At 47.3% G+C, this 21,522-nt stretch overlaps 1 protein-coding gene across 1 annotated transcript in view; it reads left to right on the plus strand.

Moving 5' to 3' along the window:
* SEZ6L (seizure related 6 homolog like) overlaps positions 1 to 21,522 on the plus strand; it is a 193,644-nt gene that overhangs the window by 128,114 nt on the left and 44,008 nt on the right. Inside the window, exons 8-10 of the mRNA XM_060118330.1 lie at positions 1,641 to 1,807; positions 2,207 to 2,401; positions 4,183 to 4,321. Coding sequence (XP_059974313.1) covers positions 1,641 to 1,807; positions 2,207 to 2,401; positions 4,183 to 4,321 — 501 coding nt within the window. The remainder of the gene's footprint in view (positions 1 to 1,640; positions 1,808 to 2,206; positions 2,402 to 4,182; positions 4,322 to 21,522) is intronic.

Consider the following 21,522-nt stretch of genomic DNA (forward strand, 5'->3'; position numbering starts at 1 on the left):
TGTTTTTGAAAGATTAATTGACTAGAGATTTTGAGATCCTGAGAGTTTGCTCTAGAGCAAAAGGCACTGGTTTTCTGAAAGAGGAGTCCTGGGGCATGGCCCCCAAGATACAACAAAATCAGCAGGGATCAGAAGATTGTGAAGAGGCCCCTCCCCACTCTCGGAATGGCCCTTGGCCTCTACCTCAGCCCCCTCCTCATCCCAGCCACAGTGGACACATGGCAAAATGAACAGACTGTGACTCTAACATTTATGCATTTTGGTGACATTAGAAATTCATATGATAAACGCTTTTTATGGGTCACAGTAAAAAAAAAAAAACCCTCAAAGGATTAAAAATGCCTGTTTATGAGTCCAGAAAAATAAGTGATCCAATTTGTGTACTGGTTTCTTCCCCATTTTTGTGTAACTTTTTAAAAAATACCAAGGCTAGCAAAGAGCCAAGTGCCAAAGGTTGTATTTTTCTTTCTTAATTAATTAATTTATTTCTTTATTTGGGGCTGTGTTGGGTCTTCATTGCTGCGTGTGGGCTTTCTCTAGTTGCGGTGAGCGCGGGCTTTCTCTACTCTTCCTTGCGGTGCACAGGCTTCTCATTGTGGTGGCTTCTCTTGTTGTGGAGCACGGGCTCTAGGCGCACGGGCTTCAGTAGTTGTGGCACGTGGGCTCAGTAGTTGTGGCTCACGGGCTCTAGAGTGCAAGCTCAGTAGTTGTGGCACACAGGCTTAGCTGCTCTGCGGCATGTGGGATCTTCCCAGACCAGGGCTCGAACCCGTGTCCTTTGCATTGGCAGGCGGATTCTTAGCCACTGTGCCACCAGGGAAGTCCCCAAAGGGTTTTAATAACAGTAGAAATGAATACCAACGTTTTGTCTGTTGCCTTTCATTTTTCAGGACACTTTACCTTGTTGTATTCTCACAGTCCCCCTGTAAGATAGGTAGGAAAGACATTGTGATCCCTCTTTTCAGGGTTGTGGATTCTGAGGCACAAGATGTGTTGAGACTTCTGTAAGCTCAGTGGGTAGGGAACTGGGGACTAGAAATTGGGACTCCTGACTCCAGGCATGGTGGTCTTAGGAGATAAAAATCAGTGACAAAGTCTAGTAGGGGTCCAATGCTTGGTCATTTGACTTGCATACCTACTCTTCCCTGCGCACTTTATATCCATGGTCTCTAATCCCCACACTCTGGTGTAGGTGTGCTTGTACCCATTTTACAGATGAAACGGGCTCAGTGGGGTGCAGCGCTTTTGTCCAAAGTCACTCAGCTCAGAAGTTAAAGTCGGAACTCTGTCTGATTATATATATATATCAGTGTTTCAGAAATGATATTAGCCCAATCATCCCAGCTTCTCAATTAGTAATAATAATCAGTATCTATTAATTCGTCTGGTCATTACATCACACCCAGCACTTTCCTTAAGAGCTCAGAATCTATCCATGAGTCTGGGACAAGCATTGTACAGAAAGGGAGACAAATTCGAATAGATGAAGCAGAGTGTCCAGGCGAGTATGGGGTGAAATCGGGATATGAGTCTGGGATTGAGGCCCCGGAGGGGGTGGTCACAGCACACACCTCCCACTGCTGTGCATCAGCGGCCCAAGAAGACCTCACATTGGCTCTTGTCTCCTTCCCCACTGCCAGGATGATGGTCTACAGTGGGCTGACCAACAAGTCCACTCTTCTCTACGACTCCCTCCAAACCGAGAATGTCCCCTTTGAGGGCCTGCTGAGTGATGGCCACACCATCTGCATCGAATTCACGTCTGACCAGGGGCGGATGGCCTCAGCCTTCAACATCCGGTTCGAGGGTGAGGGTCCCAGAGGCTGCCCCGTCTCCTGGGGTGGCAGTGTGGGAGCAGGGGAAGCATGGCGGGGCCGGGTCATGGGAGGTAGAAATCTGACCTGCAAAGGATGGGGGAGAAGCCATAGCTAGAGTGACTCTTGGACTTCCAAAGGCCGCCTCTGCGGGGTTGGGAGAGCAGAGGTTCTTGTTCCCATTTTAGATATGAAAATAATGAGGCCCGAGAAGCCAAGTGAATGGCCTAAGGGCCCTCAGCAGGTCAGTGGGAACTGGAATGTGGGGTCTGGTACCCGTTTCCCTTGGGGCTTCCCTGGACAGCAAGAGGGGCCCCTGCTTCTGAGACACAGCCCTGTGAGCCACCCCTGACTCACTTGAGTGGCTGCCCTCTTTTGTGTCCTGGCCCCAGCCTTTGAGAAAGGCCACTGCTATGAGCCCTACATTCAGAACGGGAACTTCACCACGTCCGACCCCACCTATAACATCGGGACCATAGTGGAGTTTACCTGTGACCCCGGCCACTCCCTGGAGCAGGGCCCGGCCATCATTGAGTGCATCAACATGCGGGACCCATACTGGAATGACACGGAGCCCCTGTGCAGAGGTGAGTGGGTCACAGCCCTCCTCCCAGGGCACCCCAGACCCGTCCACCCCTTCAGATGAAAGGCCCAGCTTATATACCGATTTTAGGAGTAGAATCCTTTCTGGAGCTCACCCTCCTTTGGGTCAGGTTTGCTGCTGGTCCTTGAGAAAATCACAAAATGGATAAAATTGAAAAGTTGCCTCTTCCTCCAGGCACAAGACCCCATCACGCACAGCTTGGTGAGAAGATCGCTGCATGGATTTCAGCTCCTACCTGTGCTATGCAGACATGTGCAGTGCACAACCCGCCCAACAGCACATGGCAGCCCTGAGTCTAATTAATGATAATGATAATAACAGTTGTTAATAGGAGTGCAAAAAACTGTGTTGCAGGCACTTTGTGCTTTATCTGATTTAATCCTCACTACAATCCTGTGAGGTGCATATTATTACGATCTCGTGTACAGATGAGGAAACAAGCTGTGACGTGATATGCCTCAGAACACACTGAGGGTAATTGGCAGAGGTGGGAATGGAACTCAGGTCTCTGTTTTCAGAGACCTGTGCCCTGAGCCCCTTTGGACAATGTCAGCTGTATGGAATCCTCATCTACGGGGACTCCCAGTGCCCTGCCCCACCCCACTTCTCCATATTCAAGGCCACTGAGCCACCCCGAGCCTGGACCCATGTGGGGAATGTGGAGTAATGAACAGAGCCCTGGCTCCTGGCAGCCGCCACCTGGATGGTGGTTGGCGTGAAATCACAGCCTTGCCGTGGTGAGGGATTGATCCCTGTATTAAATGTACTGGTTTAAGAGAGCGGAATTTATTGGTGCTTTGGCCTCTGCCACACTGAGAATTTTCCAAAGCGGTAAACACAGAGTGGAATTTAAAGGGCCAGGCGCCAGGTGTGGCCACATCTCCGCTTCCAGTTCAGAGCCAGGGCGTTCCACAGTAACGTTAAGAATTACTGAACGCTTACCTTGTGCCAGGCGCTGTGCTGTGTTTGACATCCATGAGCTCACTTAAGCCTCAGAATAACCCAGTGAAGTCAGCAACTGGTGTTTCTCCCTGCTGTACAGAGGGAGGCATCTGAGGCTCCAGGAACTTCTTACATGCCTTGTCACAGAGCAAGAGGCGGATGGCAGAGGCAAGACTCGAACCCAGGTCCCTCTGACTAGAATGTACCGTCTCTAGTCACTATTCACCCTGCTCAAGGGGAGGGCTATTAAGGATGCACTTGAAACTTTGAACTCTGTCCTTCGTCCTGAAAGAACTACAGTCATCCTTCAGTATCTACAGGGGACGGGTTCCAGGGCACACCCCCCCGCGCCCCCAATACCAAAATCCGTGGATGTTCAAGCCCCTTATATAAAAGGGCACATCCTCTCATATACTTTAAATCATCTCTAGATTACTTATAATTCCTAATACAGCGTAAATACTATGTAAATAGTTGTAAATACAATGTAAATGCTATGGGAATGTCCTAAATGCAATGTTAACGCTATGTGAATAATTGCCGGTGAGTGGCAAATTCAAGTTTTGCTTTTTGAAACTTCCTGGAATTTTTTTTCAGATATTTCTGATCCCCTGTTGGTTGAATCCATGGATGCAGAACGCACAGTACAATGTCCTTGCCCCACCTTTGCCAAATTTCAGCTAAAGGAGGCAGGTGGCCAGTCCTAATTTAATCATTCCGCACACATGTATGGACTGTCTGACTTCATAGACCACACTCTTAACTGTTACACCATATCTGCTTCCTTATGGATAATGTGTGTGTGTGTCTGTGTCTTTACAGCCATGTGTGGTGGGGAGCTCTCTGCCGTGGCCGGTGTGGTGCTGTCCCCAAACTGGCCAGAGCCCTACGTGGAAGGTGAAGATTGTGTCTGGAAGATCCACGTAGGGGAGGAGAAACGGATCTTCTTAGATATCCAATTGTGAGTGTTTATGATGGGTGGACCCCCCCAGGCCAGCCAGTTGGGGAAGAAATTGCTCCTGCTTTATTGTTTCAACCAGTATTAATTAAGCATCTACTGCGTGTCAGGGACTGTGCAAAGAACTGGGGTCCCTATGGTGAGGAAGTGACAACATGATACACACCCAGAAGGAATTCCTATCCTCAGGAAAGTCAGTTGTCTAAGGAAACAGGCACTAAGTGAGGAATTGCTTCGATGTAGCTTTGTTAAGTGCTGTAAGGAAGGGTGCCTGATGCCATGAGATTCTATAATGGGGATTTGATATAAAGAGGAAGGTCAGAAAAGCCTTTGCTGAGGATCTGACAAAGCTCAGAACTAAAGGATGAATTGGAGTGAATTCATCCAAGAAGGAACAGAGTATGCAGAGGCCCTGTGACAAGAGCAGGCACAGCATTTTCAGAGGACCGAATGGCTAGTATGGTCAGGAGGAGGAGAGAAATATAACATGTACACTCTGTACCACAGTAGTTTATTTTCCTATCTGTCTCTCTCAACTAGACCAGAAGGTCCTTGCAGTCAGGTCCTGGTCTGATTTATCTCTGTTTCAGGGTCTAACACAGAGCCTGACACATAGTAGATGCTCAGAAAATGATTGCTGAATGAAGAAATGCTGTCATGAATGGATTTACTTGGCTGTGTGGCTGTTTCCAATATTCAGTGGGGGTACCTATTAGATGCTCCATCCAGAACTTTCCCTAACTCCCCAGGAATCAGGAGAAGGGGACAGAGACACACAGTGGTGGCTAGAAAAGCAGAAGAAAGGGCTGTCCAGCAGATCCAGACATGTGGCTAGGACAGTGGGGGGATGCCAAGTTTGGAAGAGCCTCTCTGGATGCAGCCTGGGGGTCAGCTCTCCCCTCAAACCTGAAGTAGAAACCCACTTGTCTGGGAAGCATGACTTGGGTGCTGCTTGGCTTTGCAGAGGAGCCTGGCGAGAGGGAAATTATTTTCAAGATTTTGTGCCAGTACCATACTGTTTTGATTACTGTAGCTTTGTAGTCTAGTCTGAAGTTGGGAATTGTGATCCCTCTAGCTCCATTCTTCTTTCTTAAGATTGTTTTGGCTATTCGGGGTCTTTTGTGTTTCCACACAAATTAAAAAATTTTTTGTTCCAGTTCTGTGAAAAATGCCATTGGTAATTTGATAGGGATTGCATTGAATATGTAATTGCCTTGGGTAGTATAGTCATTTTAACAATATTGGTTTTTCCAATCCAAGAACACAGTATATCTTTCCATCTGTTTGTGTCATCTTCAATTTCTTTCATCAATGGCTTATAGTTTTCTGAGTACAGATATTTTGCCTCCTTAGGTAGGTTGATTTCTAGGTATTTTATTCTTTTTGATGCAATGGTAAATGGGATTGTTTCTTTAATTTCTCTTCCTGATATTCTGTTGTTAGTGTATAGAAATGCAACAGATTTCTGCATACTAATTTCATATCCTGCAACTTTACTGAATTCATTGATGAGCTCTAGTAGTTTTCCGGTGGTAGGAAACCCCATTCTAAAGCTCCTTCCTCCAGGAAGCCTTCCATGGCTCCCCACTGCCCTCATGACAAATATAAATTTATGGTCCCAGTTGATGAGCACCTCACCACCAGAAGTTGCTGGGCAAACCACCTCAGTCTTCAGCCAGGAGAGGAGGAAATCAACTCCTGATATCTTGGCTTCTGCTGCAGGTCCTCCAGCTCCCTGCCCCAAGACATAGTTTGTGGTCCCCTCCCTTCTGCCCAGTTCAGCATCCTCTCCTCACAGCATGCATCCCTTACAGGTGGTTTTGCTTCACCAAGACTGACCCACGTCTCCCCTTGGTGTCAGAGGCCTGGAAGAGGAAACAGGAAAATGGGAACCCTGCTTTCATCCCCTCCAGGCATCAAATATTCAATTAACCTTCATCTCAACATGGGATGGGGTTTTACTTCCACTACAAAGCACACGATGCAGCAGCCCATCCAGGAAACTGGAACATTTAAGCAGAAATACTTCCCCAAAGCCAGGCCACCACCAGCATTAGCATCAGAAAAGGAACCCTTGCAGGGGGCACTTTCTTCTGATCATCTTGGCAACTCGAGATGTGAGTGTTGGCTAGGAGGGAGGACCCCTGGGTTCCCTCCTCTGTGCCCTGACAGTGATCCCTGAGCAACCCTGGACCTGTCACCCAGCCTCTCTGGGCTTCTCACTCTTCTGCAAAGGGACAGGTTGCCTTGAACAGAGAGAATGCAAACGCTGACTCCTGCAAGGTCAGGCAAGTATCATAAAATGGGAATTGGGGCTGTGTGAGATAATGTAGAGCTGGGGGAACTGTGGTGAAGTGGGAACTACATCCCCACCTAACATCATTTAAATTCAAATTTAAAAAAAAATTATTTAAGTATAGTTGATTTACAATGTTGTGTTAGTTTCTGGCATACAGCAAAGTGATTCTGTTATATATACATATATATACACATATACACATATATGTATGTATACATATGTATATATGTGTATATATATACATATATATGTGCATGTATTTGTGTATATATATACATATACACATATATATGCACATATATATGTTATATATACATATATATGTATATGCTACCATATATACATTCTTTTCCATATTCTTTTCCGTTATGGTTTATCACAGGATATTGAATATAATTCCCTGTACTATACAGTAGGACCTTGTTGTTTATCCATTCTCTCTATATAATAGTTTGCATCTGTTAATCCCAAACTCTCAATCCTTCCCTTCCTCTATCCCCCTCCCCCTTGGCAACCACAAGTCTGTTCTCTATGTCTGTGAGTCTGGTTTAGTTTCATAGATGAGTTCATTTGTGTCATATTTTAGATTCCACACATAAGTGATATCATATGGTATTTGTCTTTCTCTTTCTGACTTACTTCACTCAGTATGAGAATCTCTAGGTTCATCCATGTTCCTGCAAATGGCATTATTTCATTCTTTTTTATGGCTGAGTAGTATACACTGTGTGTGTGTGTGTACATGTGTGTGTGTATACACCACATCGTCTTTATCCATTCATCTGTTGATAGACATTTAGGTTGCTTCCATGTCTTGGCTATTGTGAATAGTGTGGCTATGAACATAGGGGTGCACATATCTTTTTTTTTTTGCGGTACACGGGCCTCTCACTGCTGTGGCCTCTCCCATTGTGGAGCACAGGCTCCGGACGCGCAGGCTCAGCGGCCATGGCTCACGGGCCCAGCCGCTCCGCAGCATGTGGGATCTTTCCGGACCGGGGCACGAACCTGCATCCCCTGCATCGGCAGGCGGACTCTCAACCACTGCGCCACCAGGGAAGCCCCCACATATCTTTTTGAATTATAGTTTTGTCTGGATATATGCCCAGGAGTAGGATTGCTGGATCATATGGCAACTCTATTTTTAGTTTTTTTGAGGAACCTCCATACTGTTCTCCATAGTAGCTGCACCAATTTACATTCCCACCAATAGTGTAGGAGGGTTCCCTTTTCTCCACACCCTCTCCAGCGTTTGTTATTTGTAGATTTTTTAATGATGGCCATTCTGACCGGTGTGAGGTGGTAACTCATTGTAGGTTTTTTTTTTAGTTTCTTTTTTGGCTGCATTGGGTCTTTGTTGCTGCGCGAGGGCTTTCTCTAGTTGTGGTGAGCAGGGGCTACTCTTTGTTGCTGCGCGCGGGCTTCATGTTGTGGTGGCTTCTCTTGCTGTGGAGCACGGACTCTAGGCGCGCGGGCTTCAGTAGCTGTGGCATGTGAGCTCCGTAGCTGTGGCTCATGGGCTCTAGAGCGCAGGCTCAGTAGTTGTGGCACATGGGCTTAGTTGCTCCACGGCATGTGGGATCTTCCCCGACCAGGGCTCGAACCCATGTCCCCTGCATTGGCAGGCAGATTCTTAACCACTGCACCACCAGAGAAGTCCCTCATTGTAGTTTGATTTGCATTTCTCTAACATAAATTCAATTTGTTAAAATAATGCCCCCTCCTCTCCAAAAAGTAGCTGCTGGTCAGATTCAGACTTGAGGGACCACAAGTCTAAATCCTTTCTAATGGAGGTGATAAAGAAAGCCATTTTCATCATTGAGCACTCACTGTTTGCAGGGTTCTTTCCAAACGTTAATTAATTTACTCCTCAAAGTTATCCTAGAAAGAAGATGCAGCTATTATATTCAACTTATTTCCACCTGCCTTCTTACCTCTTACTTGGATGTCTAAGAGGCATCTCCAACGACGTATCCCCAAACTTCAACCCTTGATTCTCTTTCTCCAAACCTATTTCGCCTCACCTTCCCATCTCAGAAAGGAGTCACCCATCCTGCCTGCTGCTCAGACCCAAAAGATGTGGAGTTATTCTAGAGCAGGAGAACACTGGTCAGCGTTCCACAATGGCTTTCCTTGACAAGGGGTGGGGAGCAACTCCCTGATTTGCAACATTTGCCAATTTCCATGGTGTAAATACTCCCACTGTGGCCAATATCAAGCAACCAACACAAAGCCAACAGGGTCACCAAATGCCTGGACATTTAATAGTCAGCCCATATGGCCCAGTAGGAGCCACCGGCTCCAGCACACTCCCTGTGAACAGGATTCTTCCCTTTCTCCTACATCTGTACTCAGAGCCTCAGTACATCCTGTTGATTCTACTCAGGACTTAAATCTGCCTGGAGTTGAAGCATCTCTGACACCCCCACTGCCACCACCACCATGGTCTAAGCCTCCGCTGTCTCGTCCTCACTTGTCTCCCTGCTCCTGCTTTTGTCCCATTGGCGGCTGTTTTTAACCCGGCACCCTGAGTGATCGCATCATACTCTGCCTCAAACCCTGCAATAGCTCCTCATTCTATTCAGAGTAAAAGCTGAAGTTCTTACAGAAGCCCTATGTGATCTGACCCTAATTATGGCTCCTGCTTCGCTTTTTTCCACTCTCCTCCTTGGTCTCTCCTGTTGGCCACACTGGCCTCCTTGCTGTTCTGTAAACATACCTCAGGGCCTTTGCACTGGCTGTCTCCTACCACCCCACCCCCACCCTGCCCTGGAATGCTCTGCCCTGAATATCCATATAGCTCACTCCCTAGCTTCCTGCAGGTCTCTGCTCCCATATTGCCTCCTCTGAGATGTCCCTCAACACCCTTATCTAAATTAGCAGGGGGCTTCCCTGGTGGCACAGTGGTTAAGAATCTACCTGCCAATGCAGGGGACACGAGTTCGAGCCCTGGGCCGGGAAGATCCCACGTGCTGCGGAGCAACTAAGCCCGTGCGCCACAATTACTGAGCCTGCGCTCTAGAGCCCACAAGCCACAACTACTGAAGCCCGCACACCCAGAGCCCATGCTCTGCAACAAGAAAAGCCACCGCAGTGAGAAGCCCGCACACCGCAACAAACAGTAGCCCCCACAAGCCGACAAGCAGCCACGAAGACCCAACACAGCCAAATAAGTAAATAAATTAGCAGGACGTGGAGAAAAAGCTTTCCTGAGAAAGCAACTTTTCTAAGTGGGTGGTTCTCAACCAGGGATGATTTTGCGCGCCTCCCCCCGGGACACTTAGCAATGTCTGGAGGCATTTCTGGTTGTCATAAGTGGTATGTGTTGGGAGGGGGGAGATGCTACTGGCATCTAGTGGGGAGAGTCCAGGGATGCTGCTAAACATCCTGCAATGCACAGGGCTGTCCCCACCGAAAAATTAGCGGACCCCAAATGTCAATAGTGCTAAAGCAGAAAAACCCTGATCTATGCTGAACTGAGACCAAAGGACAGATAGAAGATGAGCAAGGATGGAGGGAACAGTGTTCCAGCCAAAAGGAACAACATGTGCTAAGGTCCAGAAGCAGGAAAGCGTGACTCTCTTGTTATTTGTCTGTAATATGGAATATATGCTGAGCATTTAATGCATCCCAGGCGTTCACATCCCAGGCACCTTCACAATAAGCACGTGCAGTGGGTCCTCTTATTATCTCCATTTTACAGAGGAGTAAACTGACACTTATAGAGTAGAACAGTGACTATGATCACATGGCTGGGATTCCAGCTCTGCTTGCCCTGTCTCCAGGGTCTGTGTTCTTCACCAGCTCATGAGAGGAGCTAAGGGAAGCCCTGTGTGTCTGGAGCTCAGAGATATAGGAGGCGTGGCATCAACAAGGAAGCAGTAGGATCAGGCAGGGCCTTGAAGGCCACATGAGGGAGTCTGGACTTGCCCAAACTTGGCAGCAGGGGAAGGGGTTTAGGAGCTCGCAGGGTTAAGCCTTTGCAGAAGGGAGCTGAAACGCTTGGGTCCCAGCCCGAGGCTCCCCAGCAAACCCTGGCTCACGCTTGGCAGAGCGGCATCTGGACCCGGCACCCCCTTCCTCCCACTGAGGGAGTGAAAATAGCGTCTCACCAGCGAAGAATGCATGAGGCCCAGGAGCTGCTGGGTTTAATTTATCTTGCTCGGTTTCCGCTGACAGTTTTAGTAAACCAATTTGGGTTTGATAGTAAAAATAATTCCGTCCTTGGGGCCCCTCACGTGGCCTAAGTGTTTGCAGTTGTTATTTATCACATCGGCAAAGGGGAAGGAGTTTGCACTGCTGACCGAGCTGGGTAGGTGGCCCGTAGTAGGTGCTGGAATGTTTGCTGAGTCATGAGGATATCAGCCGAGTGTGCCAGGCGAGAGGGGACTTTTCTCCCCCTCATCCACTGGGCAGGTCTGTGGTGCTGTGGGTGTTAGGATAACGGTTCTAATTAGCCATCATTTATGAAAGACCTACTGTGTTCTAGGCCCTGAGCTGCATCATTTATACCCATGAGCAATAATGAACGTGAACATTATTACATAGAGATAATAATTACATAAATTAGCGCTAATGTGAGTAGAGATAATTACAGAGGGGTAATTACCCAAATTTAGAGATAATGTATGCAAACCACATCACGTGGGGTCTGGCACCTAGTTGGCACTTAGTAAATGAAGACTGCAATTGCCAGGAATTCTCATGAGACAGCTGTTATCATCGCCGCTTTATGGATCTGGAAATGACAGCACAGAAAGGTGAATCGGCTTCCCCAGGTCACACAGCTAATGAAGGGCAGAGCCAGGGTTTGTGCACACACTGTAGCGTCTACTTTCATTGACTGGAACAGCCTTTGGGGGCACCAGCTATATGTCTCAGTGATGAAGCAGGAAGGCTCCCAGGCCTCCAGCAACTCAAAGGTCAGGAAGGGAAGCAGGGCCATGAACAATCTGGCAAGATGCAGGCAAAGTGCTGTGGCTGGAGGAGTGGGGCGGGGGTGGGGGTGGGGCAGTATGGGGCACTGGATTTATCTCTGCACATTGTGGAAATGTCACAGAGAGGGTGACATCCAAGCAGGATTCTGAAGAGTGTCAATTGGTCAAACTGTAATGGGGGAATGGCATTCCCTGAGGGGCCCTTGTGAGCAAGGGACTCAAGCAGTGTTACAGTGACCAATAAGTACCCAGTGGATGCCCTGAATTGCAGCCTTAATTAGAACCCTCTGCCTTGTATTGTCAGTGTTACAGATAAGAAGGGGTGGGTGCATAAGGTGAGTCAGGAGCCCCCAGGCTAAACCTCCTTCCCACCCCAAATGCCTAGTCCCTAATCCACCAGGTACCTCCCAGCTCCATCAGGAATCTGCTGCTACCCTAAAATGCAACCGAGCATGAATCTCTTACATCCTTAAGGATTTCTTAAGTCTCTCTTTTCCCTTACTCTTGCTCTCTCAAAGTGTAAAACATAGAAAGGAGAATAAAAGAACTAAGGAATGGTTGGAGAAGACATTCTAGAATGGAAGAGCTGGGAGGGGCCCAGAGAGGGGAGGTAACTTGCCTGGCATCGTACAGCAAGTCAGAGTTAGGACCTGAAAGATAGCCTGAGGGTGGCCACAAGAGCCGAGCCCAGGGGCCAACCTTGAAGATGCCACATGCCAGAGGAGACCTGAAGGTTCTAGAGTCAAAGAAGAATTGCCTTTAAAGCCTGACTGTACTTCTTATTGGCTCTGCGGCCTCAGGCAGATGACTGAAGGTGGTGATCCCTGCCTCACAATGGGATGTTTTGTTTACTTTCTCCCCAGGGCCTGGCATACAGTAAGTGCTCAATAAATATTTGTTGAATGAAAGAGATGGTGAGTGTGTATGTTAATTAAACAACACGTAAAGTTCTTAGTAAGGTTTCTGGCATAAAATAGGCAAATAACCATCCCTACTATATGCCAGATTTTCGGCTAAACATTTGGCAGGAATTATTACATGAATGATAACGGCAGTTATCATCAGCATCAAAATCATTGTCTAAATTCATTGAGCGCTTACTGTTTGCCAGTCACTAAGTGCTTTCCCCATGTAAAGTCATTTAACTCTCACCAAGAAACCTATGTGATAACATTATGATTACCCCCATTTCACAGATGGGAAAACTGAGGCTCAGAGAGGTGAAGTCACTTGCTTAAGGTCACACAGCTAGAAAGAGGCCAAGTCAGGATTTGAGGTCTCTGAGGCCAAAGCCGGTGTTATAACCACCCAATAAATGGTAATGAGGTGCTCCACAAGGGAGAAATCCCTTGCCCCATCTTACAGAAGAAGAAATTGAGGCTCAGAGAGGCGCCCTCCTCCCATTTCCTGGACACCTACATACGTTTCTGGAAGAACAAAATTTCAGCCAAGCTCCAGCTTGCCTTTCTCAGCTCCACTGTGGGGCACAGCCCCAAATATCTCCCTGTTTATGGGCCCCAGCACAGTCCTCCAACCAGGAAATAAAAGACCCTAATAACAAACCCCAGTAACCATATGATTGATAGCTGTGGAATATTTCTCTTCAGCTGCTGCCAGCCTGTTCTGTGCTAAGTTAATTCCAAGCCCTAAAAATTAAGTGCCTGTCCGGAGGCACTTCCGTCCATCAAACAGAGATATAGCTGCTTTGGGTGGAAAGAACTCAGCTCAAGAGCCAGACAAGAAGGGAGAGTCAAGACTTGAGGGCAGCCCCCCAGGAGCACAGATATCCAGACACCAACAGAAATCATGGGAGAAATGGCCACAATAGAAATGAAAGCTTTCCAATCCATTAGTGGAGGGAGAAGGGATTTCCCCAGAGCCAAACATTCTAGGGAATCTGAGAACCATTCTAGGGAATCTAAGGAACAACACAGTTCATAGAGCCCAATTTCCATCCTGTTGCAGATGAGGAAACTGTGACCCAGAGATGGGAAAAGACTGTCCCAAGACCATTCTATCAGTCAGCTATGGCCGTGTAACAAACTACCCCAAACTCAGTTGTATTATTTCTCATGAGTCTACAGATCAGCAAGGTGGTTATTCTGGTCTGAGGTGGCTCACTCCCATGTCTTTGGGCAGCTGCGGGTTAGGTAGGTGGCTCCGTGAATCGTGACTGGCCTTTCTTACATGTTTGGGCTGGGTTGGCTGTCAGACAGTCTAATCAACCCTAGCCTCGGATGGCTCACCTCTGCTCCACGCGTCTCTCATTCTCCAACAGTTAGCTTGGGCTCCTTCCTGTGGCGAGTGGCCAGCGTTCCACAACCATGAGCAGAAGCATTCAAGGCCTCTTGAGTGAGTCTAGACTAGGAATTTTCTCAGCATCATCTGCCATATCCTATGGCAAGTCACAAAGCAAGGGCCAGACCAGATTCAAGGGGAGGAGAAACAGACTCCACCTCTTGGTGGCAGATGCCTCCTGCAAAGGGTATGGACACAAAGGGGCAGAGCTTTGAAATCATTTTCACACTCAAGCTACCTCAGCCAAAGAGGAATAAGGGTTAGAACTCGGGTCTCCTGGTCCTAGTCCGAAGCTCCAAATGACATCCCTGTGCACAACTGACCCTAAGAGGTGGCCATCATTATCCCCATTTTACTGATGAGGAAACCAAGGCTCAGAGAAGTGAAGTAACTTGCCTACAATCCCACAGCTAGGAAGTGAAGGAGACAAGATTTCTACCCAGAGCTTGGTGCCTGGCATAAAGAAAGCTCAGAAAATGTTTCTTTCTCTACCTGATGCTTCCTACTTGTGGGAGGCACTCTGGAAAGATCCTGAGTTTTTTTCAGGAAGAGGAATAGGCTTTTTTTGCCAGTGGTAGGAAGTCTGGAGTTCAGGTCCTAACTCTTCTACTTATTGGCTGTATGACCTTGGATAAGTCACTTTACTTCTCTGAGCTTCAGTTTCCTATCTTTAAAAGGAGGATAATACTGTGGTACCCACCTCTTAGAGTTCTTGAAAAGGTAGAACTCTTGGCAAGGGCCTGATACCGTGCACACACTCAGTACTTTAATTGGCAGCTCTGATGATGAGGGTGATTAATTCCTTCCATGATGTGTGAACAAATAGGGCTCCATTATATAACTACACACACACACACGCACGCGCGTGCGCGCGTTGCCCCTGACCATGGGGTTTTGGTTTGACACTGAGGGATGAAGTGGCTTCATCCTAAGGCACTCTCCAGGCACCCTACCTGATTGAACACTCCCCTTTCCCAATTTGCAAGGGATTGTTGTGGTTAGTGGTAACTTGGAAACACAAGCTCCAGGACAGGTCCTCCCCCAGCACATGCCCATTCTCTGCTCCTCAGCCATGCCAGGCTCTTCCCAGCCTTGGTGTTTGCAGCTCTGGGAGGGGACCACCCCCTGTCTCGAGCCAGGCCCCTGCTTTGCTGGCGCACACCTAGGAGCCCACGGCCTTCGGATGCAATTAGATCCGACATCCTGGGAGCTGCAGCTGCTTGTCTGGTAACTACCTGACGTACAGTGACCCCAGCACTTACCCTCCAGCAAGTGCTTAGTGAGGATCCACCACCATGTGCCTGGTGTTGCGTTAGGTTGTCCGAGGCCTGGAGATAACAATAACTCACTGCGTGCCAAACTCTTCTGAGTGCATCACCTCCATCAACTTACTTAATTCTGTAAACAACTGATGAGTTCACACGATGATGTTCCCCATGTCATAGCTGAGGACACAGTTGCTTGGAGGGTCAGTGGCTGCCAGGTTTGGACCTGGCTGTGTGACACTGAGCCCACGTCCTGCATCACCTCCCAGCCCTGCCTTGCCTCACGTAGTGGGACCACGTTGTCCTGATGGCAGCCAGCCTCCCTGGAGATTCTAAGCAGGCCAGTGACATGGTCGGACCTGTGGTTTAGACTGCACACCCTGGCAATAGGCGGAGGGTGGAGGGAGGGATCAGGCAGCCAGGTGGCGGCAGAGGCCCTGGGCGTGGTCCTGTGATGTGTGGCCCTGCCTGGGGAACCCCTGCACGCCCATCTTGTGCCTCCAGGGAGAGCTCAGGTGAGCCCTCGAGGTTCCAAACGGTTTGTTTTTTTCCTGGAGGACAGTTCCTCCCGCTCCCTGAGACTGCGATCTGTCGAACAGGGAGTGTTTTGGCAGCTCAGACGAGCCACACCAGGCTGTACAAGGTGACGCCTTCAAGAATACGTGTCATGATGGGGATTCGGAGTGACAGGAAACACATATCCAAAGGCTGTCAGCTCCTGCTTGGTGACAGCTTGGAACATCTTCCTGCAGTGATGCAGAGTCCTGGGCCCACCTCCCTCTGCACATGTGTGTGTGTGCGTGTACTCACATATCACACATACACACCATACACATCACACACACCACACACATCACACATACCACACACACACCACTTACATCATACACACCACACACACACACAACACAGATATCACTCACCACGAACAGACCACACACACCATGCACACGCATACCATACATAGCACATACAAACCACACACACCACGTACAAACCACATACATACACACACAACACACACCCTTATTTAAGCTCTAATTTAATTATGCTTTAATTATACTCTCTCAAGTTCAGCTCTTTCACCCTGACTTAGAGGTCCTGAAATGAAGAAGGCCTCTGGTCCCACCCACTAATTTTATAAATTTGGGGAAACTCATATCCAAAAAGAGGGAGAGATGTGGGCATCTCCACAGAGGAAAGTCAGGGAAGGGCCACCCTTGGGTCTGAGAAACCCAAGCTTTACCAGCCTGTGTCTGAATCCTTGAATTCCCAAATCCATCCCTTAACTACTATCGAAGGAGGGGGTAGGGAGTCCAACCTTCTGAGTAGAAGGAAACTGTAGCCATTGTTAATATATATATATATATTTTTTTTTTTTACAATTCGTGGATTCTGAGATTTTCATCTGGGGAAACTGAGGGCCAGGCTGGGCAAGCGACTTGTTCATAGTCACAGAGCAGAGAAGCGCTGCGGGGGCGGGGGCGGGGGCCGGGGAGGAGCCCTCAGTGAGATCTCCTGAGACCACACCTTGTCTCCCTTGAGCAGGCTGTATAGTTCATTGGAAATGTATTTTTTCGAAGACAAACAATGCTATGTTAATTGAATTCCTGGCACTAATTATGTTAGTTGCAGCTTTCAAAAATATTATCCCCATTTTACAGGTGAGGACATTGAGGATCAGAGGGGTTAAGTCACTTTCTCAAGGTCGCCCAGCTAGAAACCAGCACACTTAGGATTTGAACCCAGAGTCCATTCTCTTAGCACTGCCTCTCAAGATGGAGCAAAAACACCAGGGTGGTTGAGGACTGATTTCTTTCTGCTTTCGCAGCAAAGCAGCTGAAAAGTGTTGTTGGCTTTGCCCCTGGTCTGCAGTGCTGGGTGGGAAATGCCTTGTTGATCTTGCTGAAGTTTTGCCCACCGCATTCTGAGATGGCTCAGTCCAGGGATGTGCCAGCTCAGCCCGTGAGGTGGTCCCAGAGGAAAGGCACATCTGGTGAGGGGTCTCTTTCTTCTCTTTCTCTTTGGGGGAGTTGGTTGAGGAGGGGCAAAAAGGTGGGGGAAAAGGAGGAAAGAAAGGCAGAACAGAGGTGGGGTCTCATCCACATTGAAGCTTCCAGGGTAGTGGCTTTCAGTCCTGGCAGCCGGCACAACCTCCTCAGGAATTTCAGCAACACTGATGCACAGGACCCACCCCCAGAGATGCTGAGGGTCCAGTTGGCCTGGGGTCCAGCCTGGACATCACTGGGAGTTTTAAAATCTCCCCAGAGATTCTTATGTGCAGCCAGGACTGGGCGAGGGCTGGGTCTGAGCCCGACACAGACCAGCGCTTGGGGAGTATCTGGAGGGGAAAGAAGAGAGGAAGGAAGGAAAAGACATGGGGAAGGACAGAGAGGAAATGAGAAACCTGTTCATTTTTTACGCTTTAATGGGTCCTTTTGGGGAGCCAAAGAGATTGGTTTTCTCTGTGTTCCTTGGAGGTGACATGGTTTCTTGTCCCGCCTGCCATTTTATCAAATTAAATTGAAACCAAATTAGCACTGGGCCAAAGGGCCCCTCAGCAATTCCACGGTGCGGAGGAGCACCTGGTGCTGGCTGTGTGGCTTCATGCAGGCGCAGAGGCCTTGGGACCTGGGCCTTTCTGGCGTGAGTTTACTCGTCTGTGAAATGGGATTAGTACATTTTCTTGAACCACCTCACCATGTGGCTGAGGGGATTTGATGAGAAAATGAATACAAAGGAATTCTAAACAGGTCTTTAAGGCCTTCAGAAAAAATATAAGTGTTTTATAAAAGTTTTGTTGCACTTACAGCTGCATTTATGGCTTCTGCTTCTCTTCTTTCCCTTATTTAAATCTGGTGTATTTAATCACCAATCTCTGCTGTCCCGTGGAGGTCCTGCCTTGATTGCAAGATGGTGTTTTCTTGGGAAAGTCATTGAATCCCTCAGTTTGCTCACCTGGAAAAAACAGAGAAATTCACTATAATTCATCCGTGTAAATGACATTTATTTCACCTGTGCCAAGCCCTGCTGGGCTCCAGAGATACAGGGCATGTGCCTTCAGGGAGCTTGCAGCCCGACATGGGAGCTGACATGGGCAAGTAGAGTCCTGTGGTTCAGTGCTGGGGTCTTGCCTTCCAACTACATGGGTTTAGACTCTGGCTCTCCTGTATGACCAGCTGTTTGAGCTTCAGTGCGTTTCTTTACCTCTGGGTAGCTCAGTTTACTTATCTGTGAAACAGGTGAGAATAGTAGTCCTTAGAGTGTTCGTCTAAGGATAAAGTGAAATGGTCATCTGAAGTGCTGGGAACAGCTCCTGGCACCGAGGAAGCCTTATGAAAGCCTTGGCTAGTTATTATATGGCCATAAACGCAGGAGGGTGTAAGGAGCACAGAAGGACCTATAAAATGATGTCAGGCAGAGAGGAGAGGAGAGGAGAGGCATTCCAGATACAGGGGACCAGCCTGGCGAAGGCAGGTCTAGGGGCTACAAAGGATCTGGTATCCAAAGATGCTTGAGCCAGCAGAGGTGGGCTGGGGCCCACCTGTGGAGCTCACGGAAGTCTTGGAAGGCTGGGAAACTGAGCTGTATTCTGTGGGCTAATTTTTGCTATTTCCACAGTCCAAATCTACTACCAGCTGCTTTTTATTTTCCCCTTTAAATTGGCTTGCCTTTTTCTCTTGGCTTCCTCTAAACAAAATAATGTCCGTGAAATTAGAAGTTGGATGTGCAAACCATATATTTATATATTTTTCTAATTCACATTTAAATAAATGCATAACCATTAGACATTTCCAAATTTGTTTGTCTACCTACAATCGTCTTATGAATACTACTCGGGAAAGACTTTTAAAGGCAAGATTTCTAAGCAAGGGTCAGATGTTTGTTGGGAGGGGAATAAAGAAAAGCAAGGTGCCCATCATTTCTTTCTACACCTTCTGTGGAATATTAACTGCAGCTCACCTACCACCTTCTCTCCACTTGCAGGGTCCTGGTTGGCTGGGGTAAGGATGGGAAAGCAGGGGCGCCCTGCAGAGGAATAGCAGCATATGCCTTGCTTAGGCGCACACTGCCTTCTGCTGGCCAAGAGAAGATATACTTGCTAATGTGTGTCAGATTCAAATTTGCCTTCCATCCTCACCTCTTTGGCTCTCTAGACCCTAGTGAAAGCCATAATGAGGGTCCCTCGGGCTGTTTTTATCCCTTTTGAAAAGGTAAAACATTCACATGATTCAAAACCCAAAGGTACAAAAGGGTCTACTATGAAAGTCCTTTCCCACCCTTCCCAGCAAACAGCCCCCTCCCTCAAGGCAAACGCTATACCAGTTTCTTAAGCATCCTTCCCAGACTCTTTTAACATATTTCCAAAACCATAACAGAAATCTCATTCCACTAATAAAGCCACCCAGACTAAGCAACCAGTTTAATGCTGATTTTATCACATTCTCTGTCCTATGTGATTGGCAACAAAATGAAATAAGTTGTTACCAAGAAATGTAAAATGTTTAGGAGACAAAAAAATTTTTTTATTGGAGTAAAATTGCTTTACAATATTGTGTTATTTTCTGCTGTACAATGAAGCGAATCAGCCATATATATATATATATATATATATATATATATATATAGGTATATATAAAATACCTATATCCCCTCCCTCTTGGACCTCCCTCCCACCCCACCCCCCATCCCACCCATCCAGGTCATCACAGAGCACTGAGCTGAGCTCCCTGTGCTATACAGCAGGTTCCCACTAGCTATCTATTTTACACATGGTACTGTATTTATGTCAAACCTAATCTCCCAATTCGTCCCACCCTCCCCCTGTATCCACATGTCCTTCTCTGTGTCTACGTCTCTATTCCTGACCTACAAATAGGTTCACCTGTACCATTTTTCTAGATTCCACATATATGTGTTAATATACAGTATTTGTTTTTCTCTTTCTGGCTTACTTTACTCTGTATGACAGACTCTAGGTCCATCTACATCTCCGCAGATGACCCAGTTTCATTCCTTTTTATGGCTGAGTAATATTCCACTGTGTATATGTACCACATCTTCTTTATTCATTCATCTATCGTTGGACATTTAGGTTGTTTCCGTGTCCTGGCTATTGTAAATAGTGCTGCAGTGAACAGTGGGGTAATGTGTCCTTTTGAATTACGGTTTTCTCAGGGTATATGCCCAGAAGTGGGATTACTGGGTGATATGGTAGTTCCATTTTTAGTTTTTTAAGGAACCTCCATACCGTTCTCCATAGTGGCTGTATCAATTCACATTCCCACCAAGAATGTGGCGTTTATTGTTTGTAGATTTTTTTGATGATGGCCATTCTGACTGGTGTGAGGTGATACCTCATTGTAGTTTTGATTTGCATTTCTCTAATAATTAGTGATGTCGAGCATCTTTTCATGTGCCTCTTGGCCATCTTCTTTGGTGAAATGTCTATTTAGATGTTCCACCTTTTTTTTTTTTTTTGCAGTATGCAGGCCTCTCACTGTTGTGGCCTCTCCCGTTGCGGAGCACAGGCTCCGGACGCGCAGGCTCAGCGGCCATGGCTCACGGGCCCAGCCACTCCATGGCTTGTGGGATCTTCCCGGACCGGGGCACGAACCCATGTCCCCTGCATTGGCAGGCGGACTCTCAACCACTGCGCCACCAGGGAAGCCCTTCCACCCATTTTTTAATTGGGTTGTTTGTTGTTTTGATATTGAGCTCCATGAGCTGTCTGTATATTTTGGAGATTAATCCTTTTTCCGTTGCTTCATTTGCAAATATTTTCTCCCATTCTGAGGGTTGTCTTTTCGTCTTGTTTATGGTTTCCTTTGCTGTGCAAAAGCTTTTAAGTTTAATTAGGTTCCATTTGTTTATTTTTGTTTTTATTTTCATTATTCAAATGAACTTTAGGTATGACGTCATGAGAACAAAAGACATGTCAGGATCCAGGGTGGCAGTGAAACAGGGCTTCCTCATCCTGCAGGCTTTATTTGTAATTTTAAAGTTGCATTTTCTGAGGTAAGACTGAATCTGGGCACACTTTTTTTTTTTTATTGAAGTATAGTTGATTTACAAGTTGTATTAGTTTCAGGTGTACAGCAGATTGATTCAGTTGTATTTTTTTTTCAGATTCTTTTCCCTTTTAGGTTATTACAAAATATTGAGTATAGTTCCCTGTGCTATACAGTAGGTCCTTGTCTGGGTACACTTTTTGGACACATGTATATGTGGCTTTCATGGGACATCGTATGAAATAGTGGCTCCTATCTCAGGCTTTGGCTTGGCAGACTTAGGTTTGAGTCCTGAATCTGATTCCTACGTGACCTTGGACAGGTGGCTTCTCCTGGCTGAGCCTCAGTTTCCTTATCTGTAACATGGGGATGGTTGTAAGTCTTAGCTTGCGGG

Source organism: Mesoplodon densirostris, chromosome 15, assembly GCF_025265405.1.
Source record: "Mesoplodon densirostris isolate mMesDen1 chromosome 15, mMesDen1 primary haplotype, whole genome shotgun sequence".
Lineage (NCBI taxonomy): Eukaryota > Metazoa > Chordata > Mammalia > Artiodactyla > Ziphiidae > Mesoplodon > Mesoplodon densirostris.